Raw genomic sequence first — 15,297 nt, 5'->3', positions numbered from 1 at the left:
CGCCTGCACAAGAGCACCACAACTGCATCTGGGCTTCTTACCCCCCCCATACAAATGATAGCAAGGCCGACTGGAGCGTCTTGAACAGCGCGATGTTCAGCTGAATGGGAATATTCACAAACAATTAGAGAAGTTTGGGTGGTATAGCCATTTTTAACACCTCAATCCTGTCAGCGAGCAATAGAGGCAACCAGGCCCACAGTTCCGCCTGGTCAGTGATCCATGCAACAACTCGGCCATAGTTCATAGAAATTACCTGATCAGGGGCTCTACGCAACCATATCCCCTAGTATTTCACAGGTTTCTGAGTCCAGCTCAAAATCCCGATAGCCAGCTGTCAACAGGAGCACAGTAGATTTTGCCCAATTAATCCCTAGGCCTGAGAATCTCTCAAATGTATCATACTCGCACCGATTTGCAGCCTTGTCAGGCTTCAAAAGCATCACCAATAGGGCCTCCTTTAAGGTGGGTGAGTGGCGCCCGATTTCATATGCCTCTGCATATGCCGCTAGGAGCCTGGGGGGCAGGTTGTCTATAAAAGCCTTATAAAACTCGCCTGGGAGCCTGTCAAGGCCAGTGGCTTTGCACATGGGGAGTGACATAATGGCGAGTTTCACATCCTCTACAAGAAAAGTCTGCATAAGATATTCCCTCTGTTCCAGCGACAGCCATCCAAGGGCAATGTTGTTGAGGTAGGAATGTATATCCGCCGTCTGCACCGTGGCTCTGTTTTCGTAGGGTCTGGTATGGAAGCTGATTACTGCCTCGCTAATCTCGGGTGTAGTGTAGTGCGCCGCCACTTCATCATCTAGCAGCTCTGTGATATTATCCTGTCTTTGTGGAGCCACTAGCTTTTGTGCCAGAGAGCAGCTAGACCTGCCCCCTCACCCTAATAACGAGAAATACATTGTCCAGATCTGTGCACCAGCTCCTGGTCCACTGTTTCATTATGCTCCGTCGCAAGACCTCGCATCGCGGATAACACCGCTGAGGAAGGGTTCTTCTCATACTCATGCTCCAGCTTAGATATTTCCACAGCTAATTTATGGATTCTACGTCTAAAATCACTCAATACACCGGCTTGTGCACCCATACAAACTCCCCGATATAGTAACTTTTAAAGCTTCCCACAAAACTCCGGCGCTTTTCGAAGGCACCCTCATTCTCCCTGAAATAATTTCAGATTGCCTCCCCAATAGTGTATTTAAAAACCAGGTCAATCAAGGAGGTCAGCTGCAGATGCCATGCAAAAGAAGGTCTCTCACACTCGGGAACCTGAAGCTCCAGGACCACCAAGGGGTGGTCCGAGAGCCATGTGTTTAACCTGAACCATCCCTAATAAAAGAGAGGGACCCAGATCCCAAAGGGAATGGGCACCGAAAGACAATTGTCAAAAAACAGAAGTTCCCTTTGGGTACATAAAATTGAGTAAACCTACTCAAATCAACTTACAAGTCACAGTATGCTGGGTGTATATGTAGTAATCAGAAAAGGCAATGCAACAATCCTAAATATATTGAATACATATCACAGATTTATTAAATACAACAGACATTTTAAAAAAGACCAATATGGTCCAAATCAGAAAAACATATCAGAATATATTAAAATTACATATGATTAAAAAAATCACACACAATACATTATAAAAGGACAGAAAAATAAGGAAGAATTGATTTCCTATTAGTAAAAAAGGAGACACAAGAAATTTGATGAGCACGATTAAGAACTGTTTTCTCAGGCTCGCTTGACAATGAACATGGCAGACTGATTTTCGGCACCAAAAATGTCCCTAATGAGATCTTCAACGAATGATTCCATTTTGCTCACATTCGTAGATTCAGGAAGGCCCGTAATTCTGATATATTGCGCTGGGACCGGGCCTCTAAGTCCTCATTCTTAGCCAGAACTTTTTCCCATGTTTAGTGTCTTCCCAGCAACATCACTCAGACCATCTTACATCACAGAGACTCGCTGCTTGACCTCACCCATGCGAGTATTCTGCTTTTGGAGCTGCACCGATATGTGGTCCAGGCGGTGATTCGCGGCTGCCATCGTTCCCTCGATAGATTGGAGGCTCTGCTGCATTGCCAACAGCGTTGACTCAAGTGTGGGGGGAGAGTCACCCTCTGAGGCCGGTTTCTGCTGTGATCTGGTGGATCTGCGTGCCTCAAATGTGAGGTGAGGTTGGGATTCGTCAGTCTTCCCCTTTTTGGCCACAGCAATAAACAGGCCTATCCCAAAGGTGAAATGAGTGTAATGAAGTCCTCCAGGCATGCCTGCTGCAGTCCTGGGCAGGCCTGTGCAGGGTACGGACAGCAATCCACCCAAATGACACCACTGGCCCCAAAGCTTAGAGTTACACTGCCCAACATACTCCGCAAGGTGCACCGGGGGAGTGAAGCTGCTGCCCAGCACCACGCGAAGTCAGCAGCCCCCAGGAAGACTAGACACGAAACGCTTGATTCCTGTAGGGCCCATTGCTACATGCACCGCTGTACAAAAGAAGGGAAGCACTGCAGTCACAAGAGCTTTCACATCCCTCTTCATCATGGGCAGTCGTCTACTGGACGAACTACAGTACAGAACTCAGGCAGGCCAAAGCATGACCAGCCCAATAGCTGCAATTAGAAAGCAGACCACAGTCCACTACGTCAGCGAGGACACATGCATCACAGTCCCAGGAGACTGGAATAAAGCCTCTAGCACGTGGAAACAGCACAATTCAGTACCAAAGATCACGGTCCCCCCAACCACACTCGCATACACAGGGAGTATCGGCGCCAAAATGGATCCAGGCATGGACGGGGTGAGCCCCCCCACGCCGATGGTCACCCCATCGTGCAGTGGCCTCACGGGGCGGTATAACAGAGGATTAACAAAGCGTAAATGTCACCCCCCCCCATAGGCCTGTGGCGGCTGAAACAGCGAGTGCTAAATGCTTCCAGACAGTATCTCCTTCCTCGCACTGCCACTTGGGGTGGCCACAGACTGGCTCAGTGCTCTTCTCCGAGCCCGGACCCGTCCCTGCCTCTGCAGTCACCAACCCAGGCTGCGCCCCACTCACCACAACCAGTGCCAGGCAAGCCGCTGTCTCCGTCAGTGCACTTTGTCACAGATCTGTGCCCACCACTCCGGCCCCTACTGAGCTGGCCAGTGTCTGGACAGCAGCGGATGTTGCATGCGTCAGCAGGCGCCCAGGACCACTCTGCAAAGCAGGCAGGCTACGACTTCAGGGCCTCGAGGCTGCCGCCATTTTATAGATAAGCCGCTAGGTCTGATCCCACAAGAATGCAGCACTTATGCTAGCTTCCAGCAGCCCAGACTGCCTCAAATGTGAGCAGGAGGGCTCAACAGCACAGAGCACCCATTGTCAGGTCATCGATGCAGATATTGCAGGCGGATAATTGACGGATGGACGCTCAGCCGGGCAGAGTCTCACTAGGGTGCAGCCATCTTGCCATACGCCTTCTAGCACCCACTCCATTTCCTAAATTGAAGAGCATTATGCTGCTCATATTTCCTCCGTATGGACTCGTTATTTTCATAATGTGCTTCTGAGCCTGAAAGCTGCTTTTCTTTGCCGGTGAGATATTTTGAATAATTTCACTGCCAGTCAAGTGTAGGGGCTGCTGACCTATTACAATATTTCAATGCCAATGCTGAGGGCTTGACACATTTGCTCCTTCTATTTTATTGCCTAATATCCTCATCATATGCTGCTGCAATACTTATTACAAGGCATTACATTTCAATAAGGATTTTTGCTAATATCCGTGAAGGATTGCCTTGCCCGGTTTCATATAAGCTGACTGTGATCTAGGGCTTTCTGGGCAGATCTCTCTGTATGCAGTAACTTGTATTGCATTAACTCTTGCCTATTAGATAACATATGGTGCTTTTTGGCAATGGGCTTCCTCAGCTATATTTATTTTCTGCTATTTTACGGCATTTGACATTTTTCTGCCCCTCCTTTTGTGACTTTGGACTTTGCTCTCATTACTCATATGGAGTACTCATCATCTTGTCAAAAGACTACCACTTCATCTGGAAGCATGCCTTCTGTCTGCAAAGACTTCACCACTGCCACAAAGCGACAAAAGAAAAATCCTAGATCTCCTACAAAGGCTCCATTACCCTTGACTCTAGATGACCTTAGGGAAGAAATAAAGATCCTGCAATCTTTTGTTATGGAAACTAATGCTACACTTCAGGTGATAGAAGAGATGTGGTCTAATCTTGAGTCTATGGTGTTGGATGTTAAGCAAAGGATTAGTGATGTACAGGTTGCGTCAACCAAGATTGATGGTATGTCTAGGGAGGTAGTGCTCCTTAAGCAGCAGATGGAAGATTTAAAAAATCGCAATATTCTCAACAATCCCAGAATTTATGGTTTTCCAAAGGGCCGGAGGGTTCTGACATGCTTGCCTTTCTTAAGATACAAATTCTGAAGATAGTTGGCCTTAAAGAGGGAACACATCTTAATTTATAATGAGCTCATCGCATTGGCCATAAGTCTGTCACAGCTTCATCATCAGGTCACCCTAGAGGAATAATGTTCTTTTTTTGGAATACACTGAACTACTTATGGTTTTATTTATGACCAAGCAAAAGAAGCAAATGTTATGGTCTGGCCAAAGGGTCTTTTTTCTCAGGATGCGGTTCATGCAACTGCCTTTCGTCGAAAGGAGCTCCTTTCCATTCACCCATCCTAGCATTCCTTGAATGCTAGATATGGTCTTGTGCATCTATGCTTTTTCAAAGTCACCTATAAGGAAAGGACTGTCTAATTTGACTTCCCAGACGGCCTTTAATTTCTTTTTCCTTTTTTTCTTTATTTTTCTTTTATATACTTTATAAAATATAAAATGGGATTTTCATAGCTACATAATTAATATAGTATTGTAATTGTCTCACAGTATATATTACATTCTTTCTTCACTCTGTATTCTTTCTTGTAGCTTTTTTATGTTACTATTCTCTCACATAATCTTGGATTTTTCATTTTACAAGGACATTTTTGCACTTATGTGATAATTTAATAAAGATTGAACTAAAAAAACAGTATGGGAGGCAGTACTATAGTACTCTTTTACAGACTCATACATGCCTTTGCGAATCAGCCCCAAAATGTTTAAATCCATATCAGTAAAAGCGCAAAGAGGGTGCAGTCCTTTCCATTTGCACTGACTGATTATGAATGTTCTCATTTTATTCCCATAGAAGATTTTTGGTGGCCAATTCACACAGGCATATAGGAGAATGTAAAGGAGTACTGACAGATTAATACCTTTGGAAATAGACCCCAAAGAGTTCAGAGAAAGAGTGAGGGGACCTTTCCAGATCTCTATTAATATTATCAAGAAAAGGCCTCACAATATTTACAACAGATGAAAATCACTGAATATCCAGGTTTTCATGATATTTCTGTACTAGAGTTGATGATTTAAACACATCTATCTACTGGGATATCTCCTAACTCTCAATAGCTAGGGATACATAAGAAACTATGCAACTAGGCTTTTATTGAAATTCTTACAGCATTCTGGTATTTTTTTAAAGATTCTAATGATAAACAGATCACGTTACCTTGTACTGTTGGACCAGGGCCTAATGTAGGATTGATAATCATGTTCCATACTACATGGCTTCATTGTGTGGACTGATGGCTGTCAGAAATGTTATTGGCTTGTCCTGTATCTGAAAATGGGTGTTGGTTGGGCTCTGACTCCGGGAAATTGGCACAATGGGGATTAAACTTTGAATGAATACATAGATAAATAAACCGATCATTCAATCCTAGGCCCTTAGTAAAATCTGCCATTTGCTTCATTTTTTTAGTATTTGAAAAGAAGGGATCCTATGGGGCAGATTATTTTAATAAAACTTTGATCTGTAATTCTGTAAGAGCAGATATCAAAATGTGCCCCAACTGTGAGAAAGTGGAAATGCAGGTTAACTATAATAGAAATAAAATAAAGTCTATTACTTTAAAGAATATAAATATGCATAACCTGATTGGCCTGATTGGGTTGTATGTATGATCAAATTAGATAGGACTATATTTTGATAATATTATTGCTTATTATGTATATGCGTTGGTTGTTTTGAACTCAACTATGGTTTTGGTTGTGCTTCTTTATCTACAGCAGTTAAAACTTCATTGTGAAAGCAAAACAAAGAACTAAGGGCCACAGGTGTCATGTTTCGTACATCCGAGAGACACAAGCAGCCTGGATACCGCGGTCCTCGCACCTCAGGAAAACAATAACTACGTTTCCCGGCAGGCTATGGGGCAGTGACGTGATGGACGCACGGAGCGTGCGCACCACGTAATCAAAAGGAGCCCCGGCAGCCACGGCTTTGTCGATAATTCCTGATCCTGCTCGGAGGACTGTTTGTTTCCAGACAGTAGCGGTAAGAACGCGGATCTGGTCCGCGAATTCCTGTTCCCTGCTGCACACTGTGTCGTAACAGTGTGAACCACGCTGGAGGCATGGATCCTTGTTATATTTCCTGATTTCCTCTCGGCTGAGAGGGAAGCAACGGCGCTATTGCGAAACTTGTGAGACACTGGGTTAAGAACGTCAGAGCCACGCTGGGAAAGTGGCATCTAGTTGAATATTGATTTTTCCTCTTGGCTGAGGGGTAAAGAGGAGAACCTTTGTGTGCAATTATCTTTGCTTCAAGTCCGGGGAATCGAGGCTGGACCTCGGTGAAACATTGTGCTGTGTAATTACAGTGCTACTCAGTGCAGGGTGTGATATGGAACACCCACATTCCACAGACACGCTTCAATGTGAAACAGAACAGAGGACCCTTTCCGTTTCTGCTTCTATATTATTTGATGTTATACCACAACATTTGTTTTTCCTTTCTTCCTACTCAGGAAACACAAGAGGGGTACATATTCAGAGGGATTAAGCACACCCATTGAGGAATGTTTATTACTTGTTTTAGGTAGGTGTGTCAGTCCTCCCTTTACATAGCACAACCCTCATAGGTTAAAGTGTTCATGAAGTGTCTCTCTGCTTGGTTATTCCACAGTTGGGTAGAGTGCCTGGGACCACCTCACGTTGTGTCTTCTTGAGAAGCAACCAATTGTATTTTCCTTTACAGGTACGAGTGTGGTACTGTAAAGTCTTTCTGTTTGTTACGGGGTCTGCGAGAGAAGTGGGTGGTTTAGATTCACAAAACCGGGAGGGTCTTCTAAACGAGTTGTTCTTTGTCGTTACAGATCTCCCTCCCTGCTGTCCCCTTCCTTTCCCTCCCCGGTTGAAATCCTTCTGTAGTCTGTGTTATCTGATTCAGACTCTGAGGTTGTTCATAGGGGAGGTTATAGGCATAGCAACACAGCCCCGAAGAGGCTAGAAAGCAGAGCCTGACAACAGGGACATACCTTATGGTGCAAATGCTGGTCACATTTTCCAATCAGAATGATTTTATGTGAACTGACCTAAGTATGAATAGGTCAGTTGTCAAAAAAAGGATTCAGATTGGAACACAATCTGGGATTCCTCATTAACATTCACAAAGGGAGGTCACAAATTGGGGCTCACTTAGATTTGTGACCATCACTGGATGGTGACTAGCTTGGTCAGCAGACCATCATGTCTGTGATTTCCTTTCCATAAAGAAAACATTTTTTTTAAATAATTGAGCCCATTTTACTTCAAGGAAACAGGGCAGCATTTAAAAAAAATTGTTTAGATAAAAAACCTTTTTTGAGATTTACAAACAGGAACATTTTTGAAGGGGAGTCCTTTAGGTTTTGTAAATGCATTGCTACCCCAACTATGAGTAATACTTTTCAATGTTGTGCATCTGGATTTCAGTCGTGTAACATTGATACATCACATACCAATTCTCAGTTTGGAAGCGATGCCTATAACATGCTTTTTCCAAACTGTGAATTGGTAACCATTCGCAAAGCTATTTTAGGAGGCAGTAAAAGTTTACAGTCTCCTAAAATGGCTTCAGTACATTAGAAACATCTGTGGGAGGCAAATGTTACCTACACATCATCAAATGAAAGAAAATATAATTTAGAATGTATAATTTTCTAATATTTTCAGTGGAGATATCCTCAGGTAAAGAATGTGAATTTTATAATGTAGAAATTGAGCCAAGATCTGTTTTTTTAAGTACCTTGCAGTGGAATTTGTGGACAATGACAGTTTTAGGAACACTTTACCTGCCTAGCTCTTGCAGCTTGTCCTCTGTCCCGTCAAATACCAGCACATAGTCGTATTGGCATGTCTTGTCCTCCTCTAACACCAGTTTGAGAAAATCCAGGACGACATGATGGCCAACAGGTGTCTCAATGACCCACTTGCAGTCCATATCACTCTGATAGGACAAGGGGAAACCAGGTGACTGAAACTGGCCCACCTTCCCTCGAAGAACACCCCCGCAAGCATCTAAGAAAATACAAATGCGGGTCAAACAAACAGAGATTAAATGAGGTGATTCATGATGCTTTTGTTATAGTCACTTCAAAATTCACATTTCATGCAAAGTTTACATAATCCATGGTTGCATATAAAAATATTGAACAAAGAAGAGAAATAATATGGAACTAGAGGAAAATGAGTCTTCAGGAGCTGTATTAATTTTGCTAGGAGAAGAGATATTGTGGATCTCCAAGGAAAGTGAATTCCTGAAAGAGGGGTGGCATATAGAGAAAGCATGACCATCGCATCTGCTCATGCAGAATGTGGAAACACAAGCAGTTCCGATTGCTGAAGTGAGGGGATGTAGGGAATAATGTACTTAGAGAGCAAACTGAACAGCACAGCTGTGACGAGCGCCTTGATGACACAAAGAGGTGTAAAGGTAATTCTATTAAGAATAGACAGTCAGGCAGCATGACTTTGATGCGTTGAAGATGGTTGCCTTTGCGTGAGGCTCTGCAGCAGACCGGGGGTCGGGAATTCTCCAGACGGCCACGTCCATGCTGCATCGCCTGGAATGAAGCCTTTGTGGACATGAAGGGCACCTGCTTGCCTTATGATCAAGAAGAGTGTTCGGGGTGAGCTAGAGCTGACGCATTTCTTCTTCTCTGTCAGGAGCATTTCCCTCACAGGTCTGGCAGCCACTATTTTGGTTATTACAGAGTTGCCACCTCCAGTGCTCCTCTCCTCACTCCTTAAAACAGCACATAATGTGGTGCTTATTTACAGCGTTTTATGTTTTAACTCACTGCTCAGTGCCACAGTAAAAAATATAATCTATTTATGAGGAATTTTCCTAAACACAATATATTTGTTCTTCTGCAAGTTGCAAACTAATCAATCAATCAATACATTTATAAAGCGCACTACTTAACCGTGAAGGTCTCAAGGCGCTGGGGGGGGGGGGAATACTGCTACAGCTCTAATAGCCAGGTCTTGAGGAGTCTTCTGAAGGTTAGCAGGTCCTGGGTCTGCCGTAGGAGTATGGGGAGGGTGTTCCAGGTCTTAGCGGCGAGGTGGGAGAATGATCTGATGTCGGATGCGGGGCACTGTGGCGAGAGCGAGGTCGGCGGAGCAGAGCTGGAGGTTGGGGGCGTGGAAGCTGAGTCATCTGTTGAGGTATGCGGGTCGAGTGTTGTGGAGTGCCTTGTGTGCATGGGTGAGGAGCTTGAAGGTGATCCTCTTATTGATGGGGAGCGAGTGCAGGTCTCTCAGGTGAGATCTGATGTGGCTGCGGTGAGGGATGTCGAGGATCAGGCGAGTAGAGGCGTTTTCGAATGCGCTGGAGTAGTTTCATGAGTTTGGCCGAGGCTCCTGTGTAGCAGGCGTTTCCGTAGTCTTTACTGCTGCTGACGAGTGCCTGGGTGACCGTTCTTCTTGTTTCGGTGGGGATCCACCTGTAGATCTTGCGGAGCATGCGGAGGGTGTTTAAACAGGAGGACGAGACGTTGCCCTGCTTTGTCATGGAGAGCATGGAGTCGAGGATGAACCCCAGGTTGCGTGCGTGGTCGGTGGGTGTTGGAGCAGTTCCCAGTGTGGTCGGCCACCAGGTGTCATCCCAGGCCGAGGGGGTGGATCCGAGGATGAGGACTTCCGTCTTGTCCAAGTTTAGCTTCAGTCGGCTATTCTTCACCCACTCAACGATGGCTTTCATTCCTTCGTGGAGGTTGGTTTTGGTGGTGAGGGGGTCCCTGGTGAGGGAGAGGATCAGCTGGGTGTCGGCGTAGGAGATGATGTTGAGGTTATGCAGTCGGACGACGTGGGTGAGCAGTGCCAAGTAGAGGTTGAACAATGTTGGGCTGAGGGATGAGCCCTGGGGTACGCTGCAGATGATCTTGGTGGCTTCGGAACGGAAAGGGGGTAGGTGGACGCTCTGGGTTCTGCCGGAGAGGAAGGAGGTGGTCCAGTCCAGAGCCTTGCCTCAGATCCCTGCGTCGTGGAGGCGTGTGCATAGGGTGCAGTGGCAGACATTGTTGAAGGCGGCTGATAGGTCCAGGAGGATGAGGGCCGCGGTCTCTCCGTTGTCCAGCAGGGCCCTTATGTTGTTGGCTGCGGCGATGAGGGCGGTTTTGGTGCTGTGGTTGCTGTGGAACCTGGACTGGGACGGATCCAAGATGCTGTTCTCCTCAAGGTAGTGGGTCAGTTGTCTGTTAACGGTCTTCTCAATGACCTTCGCCGGAAACAGGAGCAGGGAGATGGGTCGGACGTTTTCGAGGTCCTTAATGTCGGCCTTGGGTTTCTTAAGTAAGGCGTTGATCTCAGCGTGCTTCCAGCTTTCTGGGAAGGTAGCTGTCTCAAAGGAGATGTTGATGGCTTTCTGGAGATGGGGTGCGATGGTGGTGCTGGCTTTGTTGAAGATGTGGTGTGGGCAAGGGTCTGATGGAGAGCCAGAGTGAATGGTTTTCATGATTTTGATGGTGTCGCCTTCATTTATGTTGGTCCATGAGAGCAGGGGGTCAGTGCTGGAGGTGGTCATGTGGACGGAGCTCTCAGTGGCTGTCGGGGTGGTCGAGATGATGAAGCTGCCGTGGATGTCTGTGATCTTGTGATGGAAGAAGGTGGCAAGGGAGTCGCACAGGTCTTGTGAGGGTGGGATGTAGTTGGTGTTGGAGCTGGGGTTGGAGAGTTCCTTCACGATGTTGAAGAGCTCTTTGCTGTAGTGTGCTTTGTTGTCAAGGCGGTTTTTGAAGGAGGTCCTTTTGGCGGATATGATGAGCTGATGGTGTCTGCGGATGGCATTCTTGTGGACCACGTAGCCACGTGGCCATTTCTTTTCTAGTTTTTGGCAGGATTGCTTGGAGGCCTGGAGGTCCTCGGTGAACCAGCTGGCATTCTTGCTGGTGTGTCTGTTAGAGGGTTTATTGATTGGGGCGAGGGTGTTGCCACAATCTTCAATCCACTGTTTCATGTTGCGGGCGGCAGTGTCAGGACGGTGGAATCGGCTGGTGGGCTCCAGGCGAGGGTGGTGGTAAGCTGGTCTTCGGTGACTTTGCTCCAGCAGCTGCGAGGGATCTGTTTCGTGCAGTGGTGCGTGGTGGGTTTCTGAAAGGTGAAGTGGATGCAGCGATGGTCGGTCCAATGGAGTTCGGTGGTGTGGCTGAAGGCGACGTGGGAGTTTGCGGAGAAGATGGGGTCAAGCGTGTGGCCAGCAATGTGGGTGGGTGTTGTGACGAGCTATCTAAGTCCGAGGTTGGCAAGTTTGTCGCTCAAAGTGGTAGAGTTGGTGTCGTTGTTGTTCTCGAGGTGGAAGTTCAAGACCCCGAGGAGGATGAAGTCTGTGGAGGCAAGGGCGTGTGTGCTGACGAAGTGGTTGGGGTCCGGGAGGTCTGTAGACAAGGGTTCCTCTGAGGGTGGTCTTGGGATGGGTGTGAATCTGAAAGTGTAGGTGTTCGGCGGTGCTGAGGGTGTCGTCGGTGCTGGTCAAGATTCTGAGAGTGCTCCTGTGGACGATGGCAATTCCTCCTCCTGTTCCGTTGGTGCGGTCCCTAAGGCTTTTGTATATGAGTTTCCACAGGTGGCTGCACAATTTTACTTTTAATCTTTACTGCTATTATTTCAAATCTCTTATTAGAAAGAAAGAGTTCTCCCAATTAATTTGAGGTCCAGAGGGGGGAGAGACAAATCAAGAAAAACAACAGCAAGAACCTCTGTACGGACCTATATTACTTTTAACATTGAATGAATCTCAAACATTAGTCAGAAAGATGCCAGAAAGTAAGCTACACATTATTATCAAAACATATATATTTTATTAATCTTTTTTGTTTTCTAAGAAAAGTGTTTTTAAGGACATTTATAGGACTGTGCTTATCATTTTGGTCTCACAAGAGAATTCATTGCTTTTACATACTTTTTTTCTTTTTTTAAACATTCATATGCAAAAAAGGCGTACCCTCTCATAAAAATTAGTCCTAAACATTCATACAAACATACTTACAAAGCAATCATACTGTTTCTATTGGTTTAAAAAGACATACCTATCTACATAAACAACAAGGTCTAATTCATACAGAACATGAGACTAACATTAATGGCAACTCTAAGGTGTGCTATATAAGATGGTGTTGGGACAATTCCTCTAGTTAAGTTGGAAATAACTAGTTGGTGTCCAAAACATTAGGTGTTGGGCCGACGTACGTTTCGGTGGTTGTCACCTTCCTCAGGGCCATAGACAATATATACATATACATAAACACAACATAGATAATATTAGAGAGGTCGAGGGCGCAATACAATTTTCTATGGTATAGATGGTCTCAGCATAAATTGTATTGAGGGGCGGATGCTGGGCGTTCTTTTGGAGCATAAGCTTGATTTTAAAGATGAAAAAACTCTTAGTTTTCTAAGGTAGCGATCCGGTTGGATAGGAACCTCTATCGTTCTCTGGTTATTTGGAGATAGCTTTTCAATGTTTAAAATTTGCCAGCCTTTTCTTTTTTCCCGTTTTCCTGATATTGAAGGTCTGGCGCCGTAATCAGGGGTTCCAACGACTCAGCCTGGTATGAGACATATTTTCGACGTGTTGTAAGGGTATGCAATATGACCTTATGAGCAGGTAGCTGTGGTCGTAACCGGGGTTTCTTTAGGGGCACATTCCTTGAATTTTATCCTTCCGTCACAGCTCCAGTCGAAATCTCCTGCCACGATACTCCGACGTCTTCTACCCCTCGTCTTCCGTCTTTTCTGTGTCTGGCCGTCGGCAGGGAGGCGGGACTTCCGGGGTCAAGGGGAGGTCCTTCCGGTCCGCTGTCTCTCCGGGTTGGATCCTGCAACAGAGAGAGGGGCGGGGTTCCCGTTGTCACAGACGCTTTTGTGGTGGTTTCTGATTGCGGGCCCTGGAAGGGAGAGAATCGGAGGGCTGATGTTCGTGGCGGGGTGAGTAAGGGTCTTGCGACCCGTGATGCGATATCACATCCCCTTCCCCTAGCTGTCTTTCTTGTACAGGGTGGGGACATGGGGTAGCGGGAGAGGTAGTCCGCATTACCCTGGTCCACACCTTTCCGATGTACTGTTCTGAAATGGTAGGGTTGGAGCGACAGAAACCAGCGGAGGACTCGGTCATTGTGTCCTTTGTTCCGAGCCATCCACTCTAGGGGAGCGTGGTCTGTGTATATGGTAAAGTCCCGACCCTCATTGTAATATCGTAGGCTCTCCACAGCCCATTTGATTGCCAGGGCTTCTTTTTCCACCACGGCATAGTTCTTTTCTCGTGGGAATAGTTTCCTGCTGAGGTAGAGGATGGGCTTCTCATTCCCAAGGGGGTCTTTTTGAGACAGCACTGCCCCTAGTCCCTGTTCCGAAGCGTCTGTCTGCAGCAGGAACGGTTGTGAGTAATCAGGACTCACTAACACTGGACTGGAAGTGAGGGCGCTTTTCAAATCGGAAAAAGCATGCCACAACAATGGCGTTGGGTTTCGAAGGATTGTTTCAGTTTTAGTAGATTTTTTCAACAGGTGAGTGAGGGGGGCTGCCCTTTGTGAAGAGTTAGGTACAAACCTCCGGTAAAAGCCTAAGAGGCCCAGAAACGCACGAAGGTCTCTTCTGGTCTGGGGAAACGGGAGGGATTGGATAGCTTCGGTTTTGCTTTTCTGGGGTCGTATTAGACCTTCACCCAGGAGGTATCCCAGATATTTAACTGTTTGGGCCGCTAGGGTGGTTTTGGCGGGCTTTATCGTGAACCCATAAGCCCCCAGGGAAGTGATGACCTTGTGAAGGTGTTCCAGGTGTTGTGTCCAGCTATCACTATAAATGACGATATCGTCCAGATAAGCGCTCGCATACAGGGTGTGGGGCCTTAATATGTGGTTCATTGCTCGCTGGAATGTAGCGAGTGCGCCATGAAGGCCAAAAGGGAGGACTAGGAATTGGTACAATCCTTCAGGGGTGGAAAACGCCGTCTTTTTCCTGTCCTCTTCTCTGAGGGGTATCTGTCAATACCCCTTACAGAGGTCTAGCGTGGAAATATACTGGGCCTTCCCTATGCGTTCGACCATCTCATCGACGCGAGGCAACGGATAGGTGTCAAAGGAGGAAATCTTGTTGACTTCACGGAAGTCAATACAGAACCTGACAGACCCGTCAGGTTTGGGTATGAGGACAATCGGGAAGTTCCAATCGCTCACCGAAGGTTCTATTATACCCATCTTTAATATTTGTTCTACTTCCATCTGTATAACCGCCCTGTGGGCTTCGGGGACCCTATAAGGTCTTTTTCGGACCACCCTCCCAGGTACCGTTTGTATGACGTGTTCTGTGATGGTGGTATGACCGGGTGAAGACGAAAATACCTGGCGTAATGGGTAGAGGACAATCTCTATATCAAGACACTGTTGTGTGGTTAGTTCGGTGTCTATACAGGGGGAAAAGGAGAGGGGAGCAGGAGCAAAAGAGCCGGACAGGACAGGACGAGGGCCTTCCCATTTCTTTAGATGATTCACGTGATATATTTGTGTGGTATCACGTGTTAGATCCAGGTCTAACAGGGGTCACCTGTGGAAGGATGGTATAAGGGCCCTGCCACTGCCCTAGGAGTTTCTGGTCTGAGGACGGCATCATTAAAAGTACAAGATCACCCACGGAAAAGGCCCGTGGTTTCGTGCCCTTATCGTATTGCCCTTTCTGTTTGTTTTGTGCGTTCTCTAGATTTTGGCGGACAATTTCCCTTATCACGGTTAGGTGGGTCTTTAGGTTGTCCATATATTTAGGGAGGGGACGAGTGCGGTCTGTTTCTGCTTCGCAGGCTTCTTTTTAAAAAAAAAAAAATTTGAAAACCTTTATTTGTGTAGATGGTGACATACAAATATGGGCCTACAACCCAGAGGCCGGCCACGGAACAAACTTGAAA

The 15,297-nt window shown here is 46.3% G+C and overlaps 1 protein-coding gene across 1 annotated transcript in view; it reads right to left on the bottom strand.

The window, feature by feature from the left end:
* The window catches only part of LOC147723050 (uncharacterized), a 555,558-nt gene that overhangs the window by 317,247 nt on the left and 223,014 nt on the right, over window positions 1-15,297 (bottom strand). Inside the window, exon 3 of the mRNA XM_086966920.1 lies at window positions 8,195-8,420. Coding sequence (XP_086823046.1) covers window positions 8,195-8,420 — 226 coding nt within the window. The remainder of the gene's footprint in view (window positions 1-8,194; window positions 8,421-15,297) is intronic.

This window comes from Lissotriton vulgaris, chromosome 4_1 (assembly GCF_964263255.1).
Source record: "Lissotriton vulgaris chromosome 4_1, aLisVul1.2, whole genome shotgun sequence".
NCBI lineage: Eukaryota > Metazoa > Chordata > Amphibia > Caudata > Salamandridae > Lissotriton > Lissotriton vulgaris.
This window is presented reverse-complemented; position numbering and strand designations above follow the sequence as displayed.